This window comes from Acipenser ruthenus, chromosome 17 (assembly GCF_902713425.1).
Source record: "Acipenser ruthenus chromosome 17, fAciRut3.2 maternal haplotype, whole genome shotgun sequence".
Classification (NCBI taxonomy): domain Eukaryota; kingdom Metazoa; phylum Chordata; class Actinopteri; order Acipenseriformes; family Acipenseridae; genus Acipenser; species Acipenser ruthenus.
In genome coordinates, this window is record NC_081205.1 from 19238386 (window position 1) to 19262006 (window position 23621).

Here is a 23621-nt window from a genome sequence, read left to right on the forward strand (position 1 = left end):
CCATGCAAAAGAAAAGCATGGTTTAATCCAGGCCAAAAGATTACAAGATTACAGATCCAGGGAAATCATTTTTTTTATCAGTTATAACAAGGGTGAGCACTATATATATATATATATATATATATATATATATATATAGTACTGTGCAAAAGTTTTAGGCAGGTGTGAAAAAATGCTGTAAAGTAAGAATGCTTTCAAAAATAGACATGTTAATAGTTTATATTTATCAATTAACAAAATGCAAAGTGAGTGAACAGAAGAAAAATCTACATCAAATCAATATTTGGTGTGACCACCCTTTGCCTTCAAAACACCATCAATTCTTCTAGGTACACTTGCACACAGTTTTTGAAGGAACTCGGCAGGTAGGTTGGCTCAAACATCTTGGAGAACTAACCACAGTTCTTCTGTGGATTTAGGCAGCCTCAGTTGCTTCTCTCTCTTCATGTAATCCCAGACAGGATCGATGATGTTGAGATCAGGGCTCTGTGGGGGCCATACCATCACTTCCAGGACTCCTTGTTCTTCTTTACACTGAAGATAGTTCTTAATGACTTTCGCTGTATGTTTGGGGTCATTGTCATGCTGCAGAATAAATTTGGGGCCAATCAGATGCCTCCCTGATGGTATTGCATTATGGATAAGTATCTGCCTGTACTTCTCAGCATTGAGGAGACCATTAATTCTGACCAAATCCCCAACTCCATTTGGAGAAATGCAGCCCCAAACTTGAAAGGAACCTCCACCATGCTTCACTGTTGCCTGCAGACACTCCTTCATGTACCGCTCTCCAGCCCTTCGGCGAACAAACTGCCTTCTGCTACAACCAAATATTTCAAATTTTGACTCATCAGTCCAGAGCACCTGCAGCCATTTTTCTGCACCCCAGTTTCTGTGTTTTCATGCATAGTTGAGTCGCTTGGCCTTGTTTCCACGTCGGCCACTTCTGACCAGACTTCTCCGGACAGTAGATGGGTGTACCAGGGTCCCACTGTTTTCTGCCAATTCTGAGCTGTTGGCACTGCTGGACATCTTCAGATTGCAAAGGGAAGTAAGCATGATGTGTCTTTTATCTGCTGCAGTAAGTTTCCTTGGCCGACCACTGCGTCTACGGTCCTCAACGTTGCCCGTTTCTTTGTGCTTCTTCAAAAGAGCTTGGACAGCACATCTGGAAACCCCTGTCTGCCTTGAAATTTCTGCCTGGGGGAGACCTTGCTCATGCAGTATAACTACCTTGTGTCTTGTTGCTGTGCTCAGTCTTGCCATGGTGTATGACTTTTGACAGTAAACTGTCTTCAGCAACCTCACCTTGTTAGCTGAGTTTGGCTGTTCCTCACCCAGTTTTATTCCTCCTACACAGCTGTTTCTGTTTCAGTTAATGATTGTGTTTCAACCTACATATTGAATTGATGATCATTAGCACCTGTTTGTTATAATTGTTTAATCATACACCTGACTATATGCCTACAAAATCCCTGACTTTGTGCAAGTGTACCTAGAAGAATTGATGCTGTTTTGAAGGCAAAGGGTGGTCACACCAAATATGGATTTGATTTAGATTTTTCTTCTGTTCACTCACTTTACATTTAGTTAATTGATAAATATAATCTTTTAACATGTCTATTTTTGAAAGCATTCTTACTTTACAGCATTTTTTCACACCTGCCTAAAACTTTTGCACAGTACTGTATATATATAAAAGAGTTTTATTTCTTATCAGTTTGTCATTGGTAAACTAATATTTGTATAAAATATTAGAAATAAGATTTGATAAAATCTCATCTTTTTAAAGGATCTAACAACTTTCTTTCTATCCATCTCTTAAATATATTTTTCTGTAATGAAACTTCAAGGCAATGCTTAGTTTATATAGTACTGCAAAACCACAGCTGTTAGAGGTCAGTTGACTGTGTGTGTTTCCCTAACTGTGACTGCGGTCAGTTATCTAGAAGGTAGTGACCACTGTGTGGAAATATATTTGCTGTATTTGTGCATGGAGTGTGTTTGGTCACATATCACCCATGCCTTTGAACCCAATTTCTAAACACATTGCTTTCAATGACTACGCCATGTTGACTCCCAAGTTTTCTAATTTATTTTATCCAAACTTTGTTGTAGTGACTTATTTGATTTTTAATTGTGTAATCATAGCTATTTGTTATCCTTTTTTCCACGTCTGGTCATGAAGGAACACACTGCAAATATGCAAGTTGCTTTTGGGAGTTCTTGTTAAAGGAAAAACAGCTTGGAATGTTTCGTTTTAAAAGGTTCCACCTTGTATTTCCCAACTCATAGGCAAATTGCCCACTTCTCAATCAGGACAACCGGGGAAAAACTGGTCCTATGACTCTTCTTGAATGTTTGCCATTTATTTCCTTTAGAAGAATTAAAACTAATTTAATTTTTTTAATGTCAACACAGTATTTACAAAAAGGGCAGTTGGGTTTACCAATCTTTAGGGGCACCGGTAATTTGCATATTATTTTTCTGTTACATAAAGTACTTTCCATAAATGTGTATACTTATATATATATATATATACCACAACATTAACAATTGTCAAGGGTTTAACTTAACATACAATGTAGATCTGAGTTACTACAGTAATATATGAGTAAGAAATTCTATCTGCCTTCCTTTAGCAGCTGTTTTAAAAGATTAGCAATATAGTAACTTTTTTATGCCCAAAAAGTTTTCAATGCAGTTTCTTTGGTTGCTTCCTACAGTTTGCACTCAGCAGTTTTACATCCAGTTGTTTCACAGATGTGTCAACAGGAAATGTTAAACTGAAAAAAAGACACTAATGACAACAACAAAACTTAAAAAGAATAGGCTTTAGATGAGAAACGTTAAACTTTGAAAACTGTAATGAAACAACAAAACAGCCTTTAGAAACAAACACAAAATGGAGAACATACTTTCTAAAAACAGCAAGCCAGCATAGGGATTGGTTCAAAGCCTTGTACGCAGTTTAATATGGACATTTTCTACTTTATTTTATTTTCTTAATTATTTTTGCAGAGCATAATAAAAAGTTAACTCACCTCTTTTCCCTGAATCAACAAATGCCATCTTTTCTTCTGAAATGCCTCTTCTCTGTATTAATGCTTGGTTGATGCACAGAAACAACCCAGCCCAGCAAACTCTTGACAAATTAGCTCCACCTTTTAACTTCCTCCCTGCTTATTTTCTATTTATAGATGCTGAACTGAGAATGTGTATTGATTAGTTTTTTCTTTGATAAACTATCCTTGCTCTTGTGATAAACGTAATACATATTATATACATGGAATTGCACATGCTTACTACAACACATGTTCAGCTTTTTACAGTATTTAAAGCATTATTCACTTTTAATGTTTATGTTCCAGAAGGACGTTCTCGATTGGTAACCTAAATGATATTTCCTTTAATAGACAATGCTGCTTTGGTATACATGAATGCTTCCAAAGTCCTGACAAAGTTGGTTCTCATCTATAAGAGTGCTGCAAAATGTATACTAAATGCAGATTACAACCCTTCTCATATTTCTTGTGTTTAGATTATAAGGTGTGCACTGGAAATGCTCCCGACTACCTTAGACACTTGGACTTAGATCAAATGATGTGCCTGCTTTTAAAATCCTCAAATTGAGATCTAATATGGGCCAATGTGCGTTTCTAAATCTCATCTGTGGAATTAATTGCTGTGGTGGCCAGAAGGGGGTCCCATCTTCAATTCGACCTCCTGAATGAGCCAGCAGAACGTTTCCTTTGCCAGGATCTGCTGGACCGTGATGTAATCACATTCTAGGCCGCCATCTTGGTAAAGGAGGGCAGCAGCTCTGTTACTCTAGTCAGCTATCTTTGAGAGCACCTGTGTAATAGGTAGTGGCGTTCAGCTCACTTGAGGGGGGCGGCTCGGGGTACAAACGGGAGTGGGTGGCCTCACAACACTAGGTTGTTGAATGGCGCAAGGTGAGAGAAAGGCTGGGGAATGTGTGCTAACAAAATATGTATTGCAGAATAAACAAAGACAGGAAAAGTGTGGATGAACAGACCGAAAGAAATACGTGGTGAAAAAGGAGTGCCATCTCAGAGGACTGTTCTTGTGGACACTTTTTTGATTGTTATTGTTTTTTGTTTCCAGAGCACCGGCACCAGAATTCACTGTATTTCCCCTTGGATTATAAATAACTCATCTTGTAAATAAAATTCACTGTTATTCACGATCTCAGCTTTGGACTGTGTATTGTTTCCACACCCAAACACCTTCACTACCTGACCAGTCAGAATTGCCTTCAAACATTGAAATGACATCTTTTTAAATCACTCATAAATATTTCTTTCAAATTTGACCAGGGTGCAAAATCCTACAAATATTAACTATGACCAGGACCATGTACATTGGAATTGTTTGCTTTCCTGTGTTTCTCTTTTTGTATTTCTGTTTTCTGGATATATATATTTTTTAAATTAGTAGTTTCTTTCATTACATGATGTAAAATAAAATATCTAAATGATGTTCATATATATATATATATATATATATATATATATATATATATATATATATATATATATATATATATATATACATTGCCTTGCAAAACTATTCAGACCCCTGACCAATTCTCTCATATTACTGAATTACAAATGGTACATTGACATTTCGTTCTGTTTGATATTTTATTTTAAAACACTGAAACTCAAAATCAATTATTGTAAGGTGACATTGATTTTATGTTGGGAAATATTTTTAAGAAAAATAAAAAACTGAAATATCTTGCTTGCATAAGTATTCAACCCCTGTGCTGTGGAAGCTCCTAGTTTACACCGATGAAAGAAATTGCCCTAACGAGGACACAATTACCTTAGCATTGGCCTCCACCTGTGAACCATTAAAGTTGCTGTCACATTTTCTGGATAAAAACCCCACTGTTGAAGGATCATTGGTCAGGTTGTGAATCTGAAGGAAAATGAAGACCAAAGAGCATTCTACAGAAGTTAGAGATAAAGTAATATAAATGCATAGATTAGGGAAAGGGTACAAAATAATATCCAAGTGTTTGGATATCCCAGTGAGCACAGTTGGATCAATAATCAGGAAGTGGAAGCTGCATCACACCACCCAGGCACTGCCAAGAAAAGGTCATCCCTCAAAACTCAGCGCTCAAACAAGAAGCCACAGAGAGGCCAACAATCACTTTGAAGGAGCTATAGAGTTAAGTGGCTGGGAGTGGAGTAATGGTGCACCTGTCAACCATATCAAGAGCTCTGCATAACACTGGCCTGTATGGGAGGGTGGCAAGAAAGTAGCCGTTACTCAAAAAGTACCATCTGAAAGCATGTCTGGAGTTTGCCAGAAAGCACAAGAGTGACCCAGCTGCGATGTGGGAAAAGGTTTTGTGGTCAGATGAGACCACGATAGAGCTTTTTGGCCAAAACTCAAAGCACTATGTGTGGCGCAAACCTAACACTGCCCGTGCCTCAAGACACACCATCCCTACAGTGAAGTATGGTGGTGGCAGCATCATGCTGTGGGGATGCTTCTCATCACCAGGGACTGGGCATCTTGTTAAAATTGAAGGAAGAATGGATGGAGCAAAATACAGGGAAATACTGCAAGAGAACCTGCTTTAGTCCGCTAAAAAACTGAAGCTTGGGAGGAAATTCACCTTTCAGCAGGACAATGATCCCAAGCACAAGGCCAAAGCAACATTGGAGTGGCTCAAGAACAAAAAGATGAATGTCCTACAGTGGCCCAGTCAAAGTCCTGATCTCAATCCCATTGAGAATCTGTGGCACTATTTGAAAATTGCGGTCCACAAGCGTCGTCCAACCAACCTGAACAACCTGGAGCAAATCTGCCAAGAAGAATGGGCAAAAATCACTCCGACACTGTGTGCAAAGCTGGTACATACTTACCCCAAAAGACTTAAAGCTGTTATTGCAGCGAAAGGTGGCTCTACCAAATATTAATGTGTGGGGGTTGAATACTTATGCAAGCAAGATATTTCAGTCTTTTATTCTTCTTAAAAATATTTCCCAACATAAAACCAATGTCACCTTACAATAATTGATTTGGGGTTTCAGTGTTTTAAAATAAAATATCAAACAGAACTAAATTTCAATGTACCATTTGTAATTCAGTAATATGAGAGAATTGGTCAGGGGTCTGAATACTTTTGCAAGGCACTGTGTATATATATATATATATATATATACACACACACACACACACATACACTATATATACACATCATTTAGCTCTTTTATTTTACATCGTGTAATCAAAGAAACTACTAAATGATATCGCAAAAGTCTACAGTAAGCCATGATAGTAGTATAGTATTTAATGTTAGATTTCAAAATGTACAATTTTTCAGTCTGTTTCAGTTTTCCATTAACTATATGGAAGACTACAAAGCAGTATGCAATTCAATATGTTAACATAACATTCAGTAGGTTTCATTCGAATTTATGAAGCAATACCGTAGTTTATTTTACAAGGTGATGATGCAAAACTGTTGGCCATACCTGTATAAAGCACTCAATAGTGATATATTTACTAAAATTAAAAGAAACTTAAATAAATTCAGTGACAAAGTTGTTTTCTGTTGGGCCCCTAACAGTGGTTTATTAAAAGTAGCTTTAAAATAAAGTAGCCTGCTTTTTTATTTTAATAAAGTATACATTTTGTATTTAGTATCGGTAGCCTTTAACATTACTGGTACATATCTTCTTTAACAAGAGTGAACATTACAGAATGACAGGGTGATGTTCACACTGAATAAGTGTATTGTGTAGTTTTTCCATTTTTGCATTTACATTGTATTGTTTTATCTATATGAATTACTATACAATATTTGTAAATCTACACAAAGGTAAGAAAGACGTTTTTCGGATTTGTAATACTAGATTATTGCATTATTTTGTATGGCATCTGTATTGATTTAGCACATGGTGCATAGATTTCAGCGCGTTACCTCCTGATCTTGTTTATCACATACTTTTTATAGTATATTTAGGCCAAATTTATAGCACCAATTCAATTTTGTGGGGGAATTTTTTCTGTCCAGACGATGTGTAATTTCTGCTACCTGCTTTACCAGTATATATTATTTGAACTAATCCTAACAACATGTTTATTTTTGTATTAAACAATATGCGTATATCCTCGGTTAAAAATGGGCTTCAATTTCTTTCACACTACTCCCCTAATCCGCTTTCTTCAAAAGTATTTTCAGGTAGGATTTGTACAGTCACGTCTTTTGTTGTTATGTGCACGTTGACGTCGTCTTCTCCCGCCGCGTGCGCGATGACGCATGTTCTTGCGCAGAGAGATGGAGGCCTTTGGGTGACTGCAAGACAGACGCGAAAAGAAAGAGACTAGAGAAACTCCCAAAGTAAGAGTGGAGAGCAGAGTAGTTCACACCGAGGACTGTGCACAGTACCAGGGACCGGCCCAGGAGAACCTTCCCGGGGACAGAGTCGCAGATAGAGTGGGTGAGTGAAGGAGGGCCTATGGTGGAAGAGCCAGACCAGAGCCTGTCGCCATTAGAGAATTTCCGCTGTGTCAATAAATTAACACAAGCGCTTCTCTGGGAAAATGTTCGAGAAACGGCATATTATCTTGAGGAGGACCAGTGAATTGTGTGGAGATAGTAATGAGTTCTAATATGTCTCTTTGTACTGAGTGTATATGTCAGGTACCAGCATTTTTTTACTCACTGACAACGTGATTACAAACACTGGACTGGTGGTAGTTCTACTACGCCAGTCACTGAGATTTAAAAACACCTGGTTTGTTTATGTTGAAAAAAATCAATAATGTTGCTTTTTCTTGTGGTTTATTTTGCTGTTTACATAATGTAATCATTTAAATAAATGTACCACGACTAGACAAGCCACGATGAAATAACGTGCATGTAGGCTGATTGTACTATTGTTCAATGATGTACTGGTGTACGGTCGGTATCGGAATAAAAAGCATGTGTGTGCATATCTGGAAATCAAGGTTGTATTAAAATGGTAAATTTTAATGTATTTTTGATACAGAACACTCCCTCAGCCGTTCCTTTCTTATTGTGCAAAAGACCGGTCTGTTCACTACAGACCGCATGTGATTCCGGGTTAAAAACGGAACCTGCTGTGCAGTTGGACTGGAGACTGCAGTATAATGAAATAACTTAATTCTACGGCACTTCGAGCAGTTTGATGCATTTCTGGTTTAATAAGACACGCCTGAGCTTGTTACCTATAGACTCCTGTCTTAGTGTGCTCCAATTTTTATTTTATACAACCTCCAAGCATTTTCTTTAAATCCATTGATGTAATGGAATTATGCTTAAAATGGCTTATTAAAACATTGGAATCAATTTTTTATATAACATCAGGTTATACATTCAATTGCCCCATGCTTTATTTTCATTGCAACAGGTAACAGCTAATTCTAATATCTGATGCATCCTATCAAACACTTAAAATATTGTGGTCTTCACTGTTTTATCCGAATTGATTAAAAATAAATAAATAAAATCAGTAAATAAAACTAAACTGTTTAATCCAGGCAGTTCTGTTTTTTTAAATCTAGCAACTTCACTTTTTGGACTGATCGCAAAAAAAATGTAGATCATTAAAGCACCCTGCTAAAAGGGTCAAGGAAAATGTGATGTTAATGTTAAAGATTTTATAAATGCCGGGCTTTGTTGCACAATTCCCCACTGTTCCATCTTGTTTACAAACCTTTTACATAATGCAATCACATTTCTTAAAATAGAGCAAATGTGATGTTCAGAGTTCAGGCTTGGGTGGGATTGGGATTGGGATTGGGATTGGGTGGGGGAGGGGTGTTCTACAAAACTGTAAAATGATGCCATGCCTTTAATGTAAGTCAATAATATCTATGTGTGTGTTTTGTAACTTTATAAACTATTAGTAATTGGAATTAAGGTAGTTTTGTGTACTCTCAGACAGTGGGTTAGAAAAAGTGAGTTTTTCAGTCAATCTTATTACCCCATCATCAGTATCAGCAGGTACTCCCAATTAGTGTGTGTTTATACCTGTCTGGCTGACTTACATTTCCTCTTTCAGGGATGGAAAAGAGACTCCCGTTGCGTAGCAGTTTGTCATCCCTTGTTTTAGAAAGAGTTTGGTAAGACAGTGTCCAGCTGTTAGTGGTTTAAGACTGGTGCACTCTGAAATCTTAATCTCCTGTGGTTATGAAATCTTAGTAAAATACAGATTCAGAGTTTCAGTAAAACTCTTTGCTTTTTAATTCCACTTTTATCCCCAGCTTGTCCAAATGTTACAACCTTCTTTGGCACAAATAATGAAATGTACCATAATCTCCGGGTATATGTAGGCTGTTTGTTTGTCTTTCCTGCAGTCTTTAGCACAGGTTCTTAAGTGTATCATAATCTTAAATAGTCTGACTGGCCCACTCTGTAATACACATTTTATTTAATGTATCTAGAGGGTCGCTTATCCAGCTGTGCTGAAACATGAAAAGCAAATTCTTTAGCTCAAGTGAAGAATCAGTTATATGGAGGCAAAGTGTGTCTATTTTTCCATACAGCTCTTTTTATCCCCTGCGGAGGGGATATATTGAAGGGACTCAGTCAGCAAATGTCACCATAAGATTTTACCATATATCTGGAGAATCGCTTATCCAGTTGACATTAAACTTGGTGTTAGCATTGCTTAGGTTTCTATCTGTATGTCACAATTACATTTTTTCATATTTCTAGAAAATTGTTACATAAATGGGGATTAAATATTTAATTTGATTCATATACTGTACATACTGTTATTTTGAATATATAGGTGTGGAAGGGAAGTGTGTTACTGACATGTCTGTTAAACTGTTCTCATTCATTCATATTCAACACAGTTTGAGGCTGTGGGGTAGGTCTTTCTCCTGAAATACATAACCAAACTTTTTTGGAAATGTAGACAATTGTTTTGCATCTTTGTCATCTGTTGTGTGCATTTTCTTTCTTGCTTATGGTCTGAAAGTGCAGTTTGGTTTAAAGTGATGTAGTTTCATGTTTTCATTCAAATGTTCACCTGTTGCTGTACTATTATTCCCAATATGAATTTGTATTTTTTTCCAACTTGGTTTTGCAATTTACTCTGTGCTATCCTTACTGTATTTTGTATTGATATGGGCAGTTCCAAAAATTAAGCAACTTCAGTCAATTTCAAAATCATCCTAATAATACAAAAGGTGAAGGTAATTAACTATAGTTTACACACAGAGCTCTGAATTGGTAAAAAAAAAAAAAAAAAAGACAAGGGGCAGAGGGCACCAAGGCCATTAAACAAGTCAAGGCCAAAGAGTAGGAGGTTGTGTAATTTTGAGAAGTAAAATTAATTCTAACAGCAGAGCAACTCTAGTGTTGGATTCACAAAGAGCAGGATACTATAGCATAATCAGAATGTTTTGTATTTGTTCCCATCCTGATAAAAACACAAGAATCACGCAAGACTTGACATCAATTCATGTTTAAAGCTAGATATAATTACGATGGCCCAAAAGTGCAAGTCAGTGTCATCTTAAAGTGCAGGCGAATCTACAAAGATGCATGTCGAATTCACAGAGAAGTGTAGCAAATACAGAAAAGCATGACGGAAATAAAAAGGGAGCATTTTTATATCAGTCACCCCTTTTTATTTACGTCATGCTTTTGGGCCACAGTATATAATGCAAGGATGAGTAATAAAAAATATTAAAAAAGGGGTATGTAACTGAAAGATACCCTAAATGTATTCTAATAACCAGCTCCCCCCGTAGCAGCTGCTCTCTTTTACACGCCGTGCCTCTGCATGATGACAATTTCATTTTTTGGAGGAACACAGCATTGCCGAGACCGTACCGAGAGACATAGACCGAGAGGCGGTGAGATCCCTGACCAGGAAATTAAATCTCCCTACCGGCAATGTGGCTAATTGCATTGGAGCCTGTGAGGATGTAGCTCCCAACGCTGAAGGCATTGGCTTTTACCGCTACACCATGGGACCATTTTGTTCAATTGTAATAGCATATATCAGGGCTTCTCAAACTTGGTCCTTGGGACCCCCTGTGTCTGCTGGGTTTTGTTCCAGCTGAGCTCTCAATTGCTTAATTAGACTTAAATTAACTGGTCATTTTCTTAATTAGACCTTTTTACTTGTTTTCAGCTCTTTAACAGTTGCAGATTTCAAGTTAGCTGTAACATTTTATTGAACACTGCAACTTTGTAGGCGCTGAGAACAAGTAAAAAGGTCTAATTAAGCAAATGAACACTTCATTTAAGGGTTTTGTTTAGTAATTGAGAGCTCAGAACGAAAACCAGCAGACACGGGGTCCCTAGGACCAGGTCTGAGAAGCCCTGGCATATATTTTACACAGTTTTTAACATGAGCTAACCTCTTGTTCCACATGTTGCAGACAAAATGCAGAGGTGTTGTGTTGCATTTGTAGATGAACTGAAAAAACACACTTGCCTTTATCATAAGATGGACAAATAATGATAATAAACACTATAATACTAAAGTATTTCCTACTCTTTTGGTTTTGTTGTGTTAAATATGGACATTTTAAAATTAGGGGGTAACGGCAATTTAACCATATTTGTTATAATCTTGAATGAAAAACAGTTGTAAGTATCTTAAATATTTCTAAATTACTGGCCTGAAAAAATGATAGATTTGCAAAAAAAATTTACAGATTGTGCAAGGCCTACTTTTTTTAGAAATATTTAAATACTCAATTATGCATGGTAGAAATCCATGTGCTTGAAAGGGAGGTGTTCGTGTTGGTTAGTTGTTTTTTACTGCTAATGTGACTTAGCCATGCAAATCACATAATCATGTTATTGTTTGGATCCAAACACTTCCTAATTTGGTGTGTACAGACATCTTTAGTTTCTGTTGTGGAAAGGGTACTGCAGCCATAATTGCTGTGAATAGACATATTTTGATGGGTATTGCTGCAATTAAGAAGGGCACCCTCGGCAATTGCCACATGGACACCATTAAGCCGTGTGTGAGATTATATATATATATATATATATATATATATATATATATATATATATATATATATATATATATATATATATATATATATATATATAGTCACCAGATTTCTTTGCTAACCGCTCCTATTTTGAATTTGCAGCTGAGGTGGTTTTATATTTGCATGGTTCATTAAACGGGACTTCAGACCAAATATAGACATTTCCATGCTGGTCAGTACTGTTTGATATTGTCATTTCTATTTGGTACACCACTATAGTCTACAATTCTGTCAAGTAAAAATTAAGTTTCATTGTTTTAACCATAATAAAAATAAAGAAGACCACAGGCTTTAAGATGGTGGTTTCACATTCAGTATACAGCTGTTTTCGATGATTCTCTTGAAGTTTGACAGCAGTTTATTATCTTCAACCAGGGGACCATATTCAGTGCTCTCACACATACGCAAATAAACATTCCAGAGGTGAACAGTACATTTTGCAGGCAGTAAAAACAGTTCTTCCCACTCATGTATTGTAGGTATCCATAATTACTGATCCGTACAAATGTTCTGTCAGTCTGTTCCACTTATTTTATTACCCTTCTGTGTTTTTCCTTGTTTTTTTTCTTTCACCTGTTTGTTCAACCTACTGTAAATGCTTTAAATTTTAGGGTGGGATGTCATAAAAATAAGACATTTGAGGGATTACCACTTTCCACAAGAGGGAGCGTAAAGCTCACTGAAGACTTTTTGATCAATAGTCTGCTTGAAGAGATGTAAATTATTCTCATCACATATCTTTCATGTTATTTGATTGCCAGTTCTTTCTGCCTTCTGTTTTTCATCACATCCTTTAAACTTGTGAACTATATTTTTAAACTTTTTGGCTCACCAAGATGCAGAGCCACATGCAACTTTCTTGAAAATGAGTGCAACATGCCTATTTAGGGAGAGACTTTACGTCATCAGTAGTCATTAATCTTGACAAATGTTTAAATCAGGCCTATTTGTGTCATATTGAAGTAGTTACGGCTTTTCTATATGCTCAGACAGCCCAACACAATGCAGTTGTCCGCAGGTAATCCCAAACGTGATGAAGGTGTGTTTAATAAAGTGCAATATGAATACTACAATACAATTGTTGCACGACAGCTGTGCCAAATGCTTTGACATAGCGTCTAGTCTCTCAATAGTTCTATTTACAGGTGGTGTCCAGCAGCGAACATTAACTGTTTCAGTGCCACGTTGATGATCCTGTTGATACAGAACACTTGCTTTCAGGCAGTTTCCATTCCTAGTAGAAATCAACCTGCCACTTTTAGCAGGTGTTGGTGTGTCGGTGTCTTTCGTTGCTCGTGTGTGTATCTTTGCTACATATTACCGATGATCTAGAGAAACCGCTTGAGCTCATTGGATTGTCTTGAATGTGCTCCGCATCTATAACAGATTATACTGTATCTGGCTTTTCTATCTCTTCAGTTGATATTTTCAGGACTTCAGTACAGGTTTGTTAAATTTGTAGGTGTTTCGTTTGGTTTTTGAGAACACAATTAAATGTGGTATGCTGAAGTGTTATGGTGACCTGGTAGGCTTGGGTTTTGGTTTGAGACGCCTAAATGCTCCCATGCAGAAGGGTTCTGTTGCTTTCAATTATGGTCAGTCTATTTCAGTTTCTATGTTTAGAGCTGTGCTCCCCTGTAAAGACAGGGTTCCGTATCTGTTTGGCAGAGTTAGCTATGAAAGTTCTCAAGGGTTGGAACGGGAGGACACCTTTTATAGATTTCTTTGTGAAGATTAGTATTGGGATTAGATAGATGTGCCTATGTAGAACATGGTTTATACAGTGGTGTTTATTGACAGCATGTGGCCATAGATATTAAAATCAATAGGTGCATGATAGAAGTAGACCAATCCTGACACTGATAAAGAATCTTATAACCAATACCCAACAAAATTTTACCGATTTTTATTAACACTCAATTTCACTGAATTAGTTTCTAATTTGAAATAATTTTGTTGTGTATACAGTACTTAACCAAAATACAATATCGCATTTCAATCATAGCCACAAATGAGAGTCTTTAATGTGTTGCAGCAATTTAATGTCTGAATTCCAAGCAGGGTGTATGTGGCATGTTCCTGATGCTGAATGTTAAACCCATCAGTTATGGTTTCAGTCTTTTAAAAACCAAAAAGTGACTTATGGTAACTGTGTACCCAGGTATGTCAAAAATGTTTTTTCAGATTTGTTCATTGTTAATAAATCTCCTTTTCATATTGTGTGTTCCTTATTTGAAATCATGCATTAGTCAGCTTTGGTACCTTGCGCATTGTGAATATGAACTTTAATAAATATATTTCATTTAGCTTACGAACTTCTTGGTTTAATAAAATAAAACGAAGAAAGTCTTTTGTTTCTACTCTTACCTTTTCATCTCAGTGTGCTTGTTTTGTTAACCTGCAAATCTTGTAAACTGCTCGATCAGTTGCAGAAAACAAACGCAGTACACATGACATGTTTTAAAATTGGTAGCAGTTAAGTATTTTGTTTGTATTTAATTTACTTTAAATATTGGTATACTGCTGTAAACAAAGTACACAGCCCCAGTTTTTGCCATTCTTGGTCTGTACTCTGAACAATGGCACATGGTTGTCTTAAGGGCTAATCACACTACAGCGTTGATTTACTGCGTTTTTTTTACACCCAATGTTTCGCTGCGATTTTTGTATTCAGACTTTCTCTTCGGAGCAATAACTATGTGGCAGCTTGCACCCGATCCATATTACATTCAGATTTAGCAGGACCGGGTGGTGATCTCTGCGTTTCTCATCCAAAAATCAAACAATTTAATAGCCCTTTACTGCGATGAAAGGGGCTGCTGCACTTCATTTCCGCTCTGAATGGCTAGGGGTCAAGGTCAGTTGACTCAGTGGTTCCTTACTAGGCTAGAGTACTTTCACCGGCAGTCGTATCATCCTGTTCTGACAGATCTCATTGGCTGAAGCAGCGCCAGAATGCTCTCGTTCGTTTAAATGACTGTGCATTTGCCAGCTACAGCGCCTGTCATTTAAAGTGCCTAATTTGAAATTAGGTGTAGGTAAGCTTTTGCTATTAAAGGTATATACGATGACAGTAACAAGTTTGATTTGAAAATGGGGTGCAAGAGGAAAACACTTAAAGTATTGTGCACACACTATCCTGATCGACGGCTGAAGTCTCCGCGGCAGGACGAAGCGGGCCAGTCTGCCTTGCCTCCAGTGAGTCCAGCTGTGCTTAAGCAGAAGAGCGGCGCTCAGAATAAGTGCAAGTTAGTTCTGTTCAGCTATCTAATGTTTTGTTCTCTGCATACTATTTTTATTTGTAAAAGTCTATGTAATACACTTTATATGCTGCATTTTCTACGGTGTATTTGAGACCATTTTTAAATGTGTAGGAACTTTAGCTTTACAAGGGATAGCTTCGCTGTGACCAAGCGTTATTTCAATTAGAATGTTGGTAACCATGGTTTTGTGCATCTCGTATATGATAAAGGCGTTTCTCTAAATCGACATCACCCACAAGGTCAATGGCCTTTAAGTTCAGTTAAAAACTCCACCAGTTACGTAACCCTGGTCTGTAGTTGACGTCATAAAAGTACTGATAGTGGCTAGGGGTGGGTATTGGGACTGAGGATCTATTGCAATACATATTGGAATTCAACACCGAATGATGCCGATATGACAAATTAAATTCTCGAATGAAATGCCCAGTAACTCATTTTTGTTAGATCCTCTGAAGTACATGCATGTGCTCCCAGTTTGAAAAATAGAAAAACAGTGCTGGTTTGAAAGCTATTTAAAATTCTCAAAAAACATGTTTATCAAAAGTGCATCCTATGACTGGCCATAAACACGGGTTTAAAGCTGCTTTATATATCGGTCAGTGCAGAGACCCAGGGTTTGGAATAAACGACTGACCTTGCTTTCAAGATTTTATATGAAAGGCGCTTTAGAAATAAAATTTGATTTGAGATTTTATATATATATATATATATATATATATATATATATATATATATATATATATATATATATATATATATATATATATATATGCTTTTGTAATTTATATTTATATATATATATATATATATATATATATATATATATATATATATATATATATATATATATATAAATAATTACAAAAGCATAAATAAGAACATTTATGTATCTGCTTTGCTTGTTTTTTTTCCTCACAACTTACAGTACCAGAACTGCTTTTTTTTTATCTGATGAGATCAAAATGCGGTAGGTCCAGGGAAAAAAGAATATAGAGTAAAATCTCATTGTCCAGAACTGTCAGCAGCCGATCTTTAAAAATAAATGTAAAAACAATTAAAATTACACTGATACAGTTCTTAAATTGGTGACAAATAAAAAATAACTGCGTTTGTGTACTTCATAATTTTATTGAATGCAGAACTCCAGAAAAGAGACAGGGGGAGGGGGAGGATGTGATATACTAGACAGGGCATCGTAGTGATTTGAAGGTCTGCGCAGGAGATGACCTCATAATCGAAAGGAATAGAAAAAAACATGCATGATAAAAAGTCAAAATAACAAAACCACAACAGGCTTTTACCCGCTAGATGCTTTCAAAACAAGCCAAATTTGGCTGGAAATCCGCCAATCTGGTAGCACTGATCAAGGGGGAGTAGCCTAAAAGTCACATGCGAGACGCATGCATTAACTATTAAATGTTACCTCAACTTCAGTGTACAAATAAAACGTGAATTCGTATAATTAGTTTTTGAAAAATCTATATTTTAATTGCTGTTCCGGTACTTTTAAGATGTAGGACTATACCGCTGTATGTAAGGTAGGTGGTACCGCCAGCAGATTTTACTTCGGCCTTGCATAAACAACATACTGCAATGTTTGATGCTATACAGGCATCCTTTTTAATTTATTAGGAAATGATTCCACACATGTGACCTTTGCTTTGCAGGATTTAAGCAGATCAAAATCTGTGCTACTGCCATATTTTCTTTTGTTAACACAGCTCACATTACGAGTTCTTGCTGGAAGTGATTATCTCGTGAGATAGTCGACATTTTCCAGTTTCCCTGAATCAGTTTAACCAAAAACACTGGTATTGGTTGTCAAATACTGGTTATTTTATTGCCTGATGAATATCGCAATATACAGCTAAATCGGTATTATCGCACACCCCTAATAGTGGCACCATGTGGCTTGTTATTATATTGCTACAGATTATAGAATTATAATTCACTTCTCGAAACAAGAATTGACTGTCCAGCTAACTCTCTCCCTCTCCCTCTCCTAGCTGTGCTGACCCCTAGGTGTGCTCACCATGGCGACGGACATCACCTCCCCGCCCCGGTTCTTCCACATGCCGCGGTTTCAGCACCAGGCTCCACGGCAGCTCTTCTACAAGCGGCCCGACTTTGCCCAGCAGCAGGCCATGCAGCAGCTCACCTTTGATGGGAAACGCATGAGAAAGGCAGTGAACCGCAAAACCATTGACTACAATCCTTCCGTCATTCGCCACATCGAGGTATGCACCTGGCAACTCAGGAGAACAGACCCCTAATTCTAAATCAGATGTATCACTAATTGCACTAATTGTAAACTGTCCTGTCCCCATGTGCTAAGTGCAAGAAATTCATAGCCATGTTAAACTGTTGCAAATACAGGTTGAGTTGCTTTGAATGTTCTTGGAGTAATGCGTGTGTGTGTTTTTAATATCCCTCCCTCCCCAGAATCGTCTGTGGCAGAGAGACTATCGAGATCTCCGAGTCATCCAGCCTGATGCTGGCTATTACAACGATGTAAGTAAGAGCCTTCTGAGACAAGTTGCACTGTGTGTTAGTTCTCTTCATTAAGGTTGTGTTTTAGTGCATTTCTCTGTCACTGATAAGTGTATCCTCTCCCATAGCTTGTTCCTCCAGTGGGAATGCTAAAAAACCCCATGAATGCAGTCACCACCAAGTTTGTCAGAACTTCTACCAACAAAGTCAAGTGCCCTGTTTTTGTCGTCCGGGTGAGTCATTAAAAAATAACACTATGTAACACAATTTATGTTCCTGGGTAGTAAGTGTTATTTCCTAATTGCTTATGCCTCAAAAGTATAGAAAATGGCTATTATTCCCCACAAACTTTGCTTTTGTGACCAGGACAGTGATATTTTGAAATTTACCTATTTCCAATGAGAAAATGGGCGAATTTGTGTCTCTTCGTTCACATAGTCAGAAAAAAACAACATATGAATCCAAATTAACATGTATTTATACTAAAGTAATACAAAAATGACTACAAAAGATTTAGAAGTGAGTAGTTTTTCGAGATTTACTATTATACTGTAAATCACTTTCACGAATCAGCCCCCAAATGTAGTCTCCCTTCATGTTCTCGTTATACTGTCCTTGGTAGCGGCGTTCAAAGTCCAGTATATCCTGGTGCAAGCGCTCGCCTTGCTCCTCCGAGTACGCTCCCATGTTCTCCTTGAATTTATCAAGATGAGCATCAAGGATATGGACTTTGAGGGACATCCTACAGCCCATTGTGCCGTAGTTCTTCACCAGAGTCTCAACCAGTTCCACATAGTTTTCGGCCTTGTGATTGCCCAGGAAGCCCCGAACCACTGCGACAAAGCTGTTCCAAGCCGCTTTCTCCTTACTAGTGAGCTTCTTGGGGAATTCATTGCACTCCAGGATCTTCTTTATCTGTGGTCCGACGAAGACACCGGCTTTGACCTTTGCCTCAGACAGCTTAGGGAAGAAGTCTTGGAGGTACTTGAAGGCTGCCGACTCCTTATCTAGAGCTCTGACAAATTGTTTCATAAGGCCCAATTTGATGTGCAGTGGTGGCATCAGCACCTTCCGGGGGTCCACCAGTGGCTCCCACTTGACGTTGTTCCTCCCCACAGAGAACTCGGTCCGCTGTGGCCAGTCCCACCTGTGGTAGTGCACCTTGGTGTCCCTGCTGTCCCAAAGGCAAAGATAGCAAGGAAACTTGGTAAAACCACCTTGGAGACCCATCAGGAATGCCAACATTTTGAAGTCTCCTATGACCTTGATGCCATCTCAGAAAAATGCAGATATGTATCCACTTAGGCAGCTGGAACTAAACTGAACTGGTGGGCTTAAGACCCCTGTATTTATACTACTATTTATATTACTGGAAAGTTCTAGAAGTTACTCCAAGTTTACTCAGCACTGAATCTATCTGGAATGTTCTGGAAAATAGGTAAATTTCAAAATATCACTGTCCTGGTCACAAAAGCAAAGTTTGTGGGGAATAATAGCCATTTTCTATACTTTTGAGGCATAAGCAATTAGGAAATAACGCTTACTACCCAGGAACCAAAAAAAAAAAAAAAAATTGTTACACGGTGTAATTAAAGCCACAGCTGTAGAAATTTTAGGTGGTAAAGATTTTTTTCATAAAACCACAATTCTGGTTAAATTTGGTCAGTGTAACAGAAAACAAATGAGGTGTGGTTTCTGAGCCTCTCCTTCAACTATTAAATATATAAACTGCTGCAAATCTTGTTACTATGCAGTGATACCAGCAGAAACAATTACAAAGCTACTTACAGGAGGTCAATGTAAATGCACAAGAGGAAAATGACAATGAAAAGAAAAGACTAAAAACTGCTTCCTTCTTTCCATGGCAGTGGACCCCCGAAGGCAGGCGCCTGGTTACTGGGGCCTCCAGTGGAGAGTTCACACTATGGAATGGACTGACCTTCAACTTTGAAACCATCCTACAGGTAACATTGCTTTTCTTGTGTTTTATTTCTATTTAATGTCAATTTTATTTGAAGTCAGTCATTGCTGGAATTGGCTGAAATTTTTATCGCAAGGAATAAACTGATTGTTGGAAGTGGTGAGATTTTCACACAAAACTACTTATAAACTGTAGTAGTCTGTTTTACTAGTAATGCATTATGTAGGTTTGGCAGAAATATACAGTACTGTGCAAAAGTTTTAGGCAGGTGTGAAAAAATGCTGTAAAGTAAGAATGCTTTCAAAAATAGACATGTTAATAGTTTATATTTATCAATTAACAAAATGCAAAGTGAGTGAACAGAAGAAAAATCTACATCAAATCAATATTTGGTGTGACCACCCTTTGCCTTCAAAACAGCATCAATTCTTCTAGGTACACTTGCACACAGTTTTTGAAGGAACTCGGCAGGTAGGTTGGCCCGAACATCTTGGAGAACTAACCACAGTTCTTCTGTGGATTTAGGCAGCCTCAGTTGCTTCTCTCTCTTCATGTAATCCCAGACAGACTCGATGATGTTGAGATCAGGGCTCTGTGGGGGCCATACCATCACTTCCAGGACTCCTTGTTCTTCTTTACGCTGAAGATAGTTCTTAATGACTTTCACTGTATGTTTGGGGTCGTTGTCATGCTGCAGAATAAATTTGGGGCCAATCAGATGCCTCCCTGATGGTATTGCATGATGGATAAGTATCTGCCTGTACTTCTCAGCATTGAGGAGACCATTAATTCTGACCAAATCCCCAACTCCATTTGCAGAAATGCAGCCCCAAACTTGCAAGGAACCTCCACCATGCTTCACTGTTGCCTGCAGACACTCATTCGTGTACCGCTCTCCAGCCCTTCGGCGAACAAACTGCCTTCTGCTACAGCCAAATATTTCAAATTTTGACTCATCAGTCCAGAGCACCTGCAGCCATTTTTCTGCACCCCAGTTCCTGTGTTTTCGTGCATAGTTGAGTCGCTTGGCCTTGTTTCCACGTCGGAGGTATGGCTTTTTGGCCGCATGTCTTCCATGAAGGCCACTTCTGACCAGACTTCTCCGGACAGTAGATGGGTGTACCAGGGTCCCACTGTTTTCTGCCAATTCTGAGCTGCTGGCACTGCTGGACATCTTCCGATTGCGAAGGGAAGTAAGCATGATGTGTCTTTCATCTGCTGCAGTAAGTTTCCTTGGCCGACCACTGCGTCTACGGTCCTCAACGTTGCCCATTTCTTTGTGCTTCGTCAAAAGAGCTTGGACAGCACATCTGGAAACCCCTGTCTGCCTTGAAATTTCTGCCTGGGAGAGACCTTGCTGATGCAGTATATCTACCTTGTGTCTTGTTGCTGTGCTCAGTCTTGCCATGGTGTATGACTTTTGACAGTAAACTGTCTTCAGCAACCTCACCTTGTTAGCTGAGTTTGGCTGTTCCTCACCCAGTTTTATTCCTCCTCCACAGCTGTTTCTGTTTCAGTTAATGATTGTGTTTCAACCTACATATTGAATTGATGATCATTAGCACCTGTTTGGTATAATTGTTTAATCATACACCTGACTATATGCCTACAAAATCCCTGACTTTGTGCAAGTGTACCTAGAAGAATTGATGCTGTTTTGAAGGCAAAGGGTGGTCACACCAAATATGGATTTGATTTAGATTTTTCTTCTGTTCACTCACTTTGCATTTAGTTAATTGATAAATATAATCTATTAACATGTCTATTTTTGAAAGCATTCTTACTTTACAGCATTTTTTCACACCTGCCTAAAACTTTTGCACAGTGCTGTATGTAATTTGCAAATAGTGTTTTAAGAATAAACCAGCCAGTTTCAGTTTTAATGTTAAGTGGTGCAGTAAGTTATTCTCTTTTTCACTCCAAGCATCAACAAAGATTTGTAATAAATAAGTTAATTTGCAAGCTGTCACCAATAAGTCTTTTTTTTTTTTTTTTTTCTCCGCCCGCCCCCCCCCCACCCCAGGCCCACGACAGCCCTGTGCGAGCCATGACCTGGTCCCATAATGACATGTGGATGCTGACAGCGGACCATGGTGGCTATGTGAAGTACTGGCAGTCCAACATGAATAACGTCAAGATGTTCCAGGCGCACAAGGAGGCGATTAGAGAGGCCAGGTTTATACACAATCTACCATTTTCTGTAGTTTATCACAGCCTGGTTTTATTGTTATATTGTATAGCGTGCAGAAGCCTACAGGGGCTGAATGCCGCTAATGTGGGAGTGTCTTTACACCTGCTTTACACCTTCTGTCTGGTTGTTTCCACCTTCTCACAATGTTGCTGTGTTTTGTCCCATATGATTTTTTTAGCTAGAGATGTGTGTATATGCAGTTTGTGACACTGCATTGATATTTCTCTTGATTTTCATGACCATGTATATTTGCTTATTTTTTTATATACATATATTTATTTATCTATATAAACGCTGTGTATGGTAAGGTTTCAAACTTTCCAAATAAAGTATTTTTATTATAAATATTTATATCCATTAACCAGAAACTTTGAATAAATACAGACGCAGAAATAAATAACAGTATTTACTGAGAGAACTCCCTTAAAGCAGTTTTCAGATCACACTGAGGGACTGTGCTGTATATCAACAAGGGAAATGTCTATCCTTGGAGAGGTGTGTTTTACTGCAGGTAACCTGACACGTTGTCGTTGAACTCTTAGGGTCCTGAAAACCTCTTCGTGCCTTATAGAGCCGCTCCCAGGCTAAGCAGCATTTTACTCTTCAGAGGATTAAGTAGCCAGATTTAAAAATAAGTCTTTGTACCTGCTCTTCTTTGGCCAGGAGATGGGATTTTAATTTCTGTAGCAGCTGTGCAAAATCTCTGCCATTTTTATTGACATTTTCCCCAAAGTTGCCAAGGGTCAGAATACTGTTTTTTTTTTTTTGTTTGTTTGTTTGTTTTTTTAATAGATTTATATTGTATAAGAATTCAGGTTGTAACTCCTGGAAATTGGTTCGTTATTTCAGAGAGGCACAAAAAACTGCATCCGTTTTAAAGGTATAATACCCAAGGTTTTAAAAAATAAATGCAGTGACTGTAATTAGCATAACATTCCCATAAGTTTTAGTGTTTTGTTGCGGTTTTAAATTTCTGCCACAAAATGAAAGGACAGCATTCTATGCTGCTCGTAGGAAAGAGGGACACTGAAACCTGTAACGCAAAGTGAATAAGTGGAAACTAAATACTTAGCGAAAACAGATCAACACAATGCGAAATGACTTCTGAGAATGTTATCTTAATTAGCAGTGCAAAAAAACCAAATTAACACCTTAGCTATTTCATCTCTTGATTTAACTTGTAATTAGTCATCAGTTTGTTTTAAGCATGACCTCTTCAAAATGCCTGTTTGTATTATCTTGTCTGAACTGCAGGGTTGCCCCAAAACCCTCTTACCACCTCACTAGTCAATCACCGTTTTGATGTCCCTGCTTGTAAAGGATATTACCTTTGAGAGACAGGATAAGATCCGTCATTCCCTTCCTGCTTGTGAGGGTACCACTCTATCTGGTCTCCTATTAAGCCTGGCCTGTATTGTTCAGTGGATGCATACACAACTCTGTGGCTTGATTTATTACAATTTAAACCCTGCCATGGATACATTTGCTCCCCAGCTTTTAAGTATAGTTGTCTGAAGTTGTCATTTTTAAAACATACTGGATCTTTCAGCCCTCTTAAACAACCCTCTACAGCCCTGCTTGTGAAATGAGGGTCTTGCATGTAGGGACAATCTAAACCCTGAACTGGATTTTGAAATTATAACTGGATTATACACCACTCTTCCTGTGAAGGTACCGGTCCCATCTTTATATCTGTCTTTTTGTTTTTAAGTCA

General features: G+C 37.9%; 1 protein-coding gene across 4 annotated transcripts in view; it reads left to right on the forward strand.

Moving 5' to 3' along the window:
* Positions 1 to 7245: 7245 nt before the first annotated feature.
* Positions 7246 to 23621, forward strand: part of wdr33 (WD repeat domain 33) — a 59649-nt gene continuing 43273 nt past the window's right edge. For all 4 annotated transcript variants that reach the window (XM_058990045.1, XM_058990046.1, XM_034039753.3 and 1 more), the window contains exons 1-6: positions 7246 to 7487; positions 17312 to 17542; positions 17748 to 17816; positions 17924 to 18028; positions 19664 to 19759; positions 21740 to 21891. In XM_058990045.1, the coding sequence (XP_058846028.1) occupies positions 17339 to 17542; positions 17748 to 17816; positions 17924 to 18028; positions 19664 to 19759; positions 21740 to 21891 (626 nt within the window). In that variant the 5' untranslated portion in view covers positions 7246 to 7487; positions 17312 to 17338. The remainder of the gene's footprint in view (positions 7488 to 17311; positions 17543 to 17747; positions 17817 to 17923; positions 18029 to 19663; positions 19760 to 21739; positions 21892 to 23621) is intronic.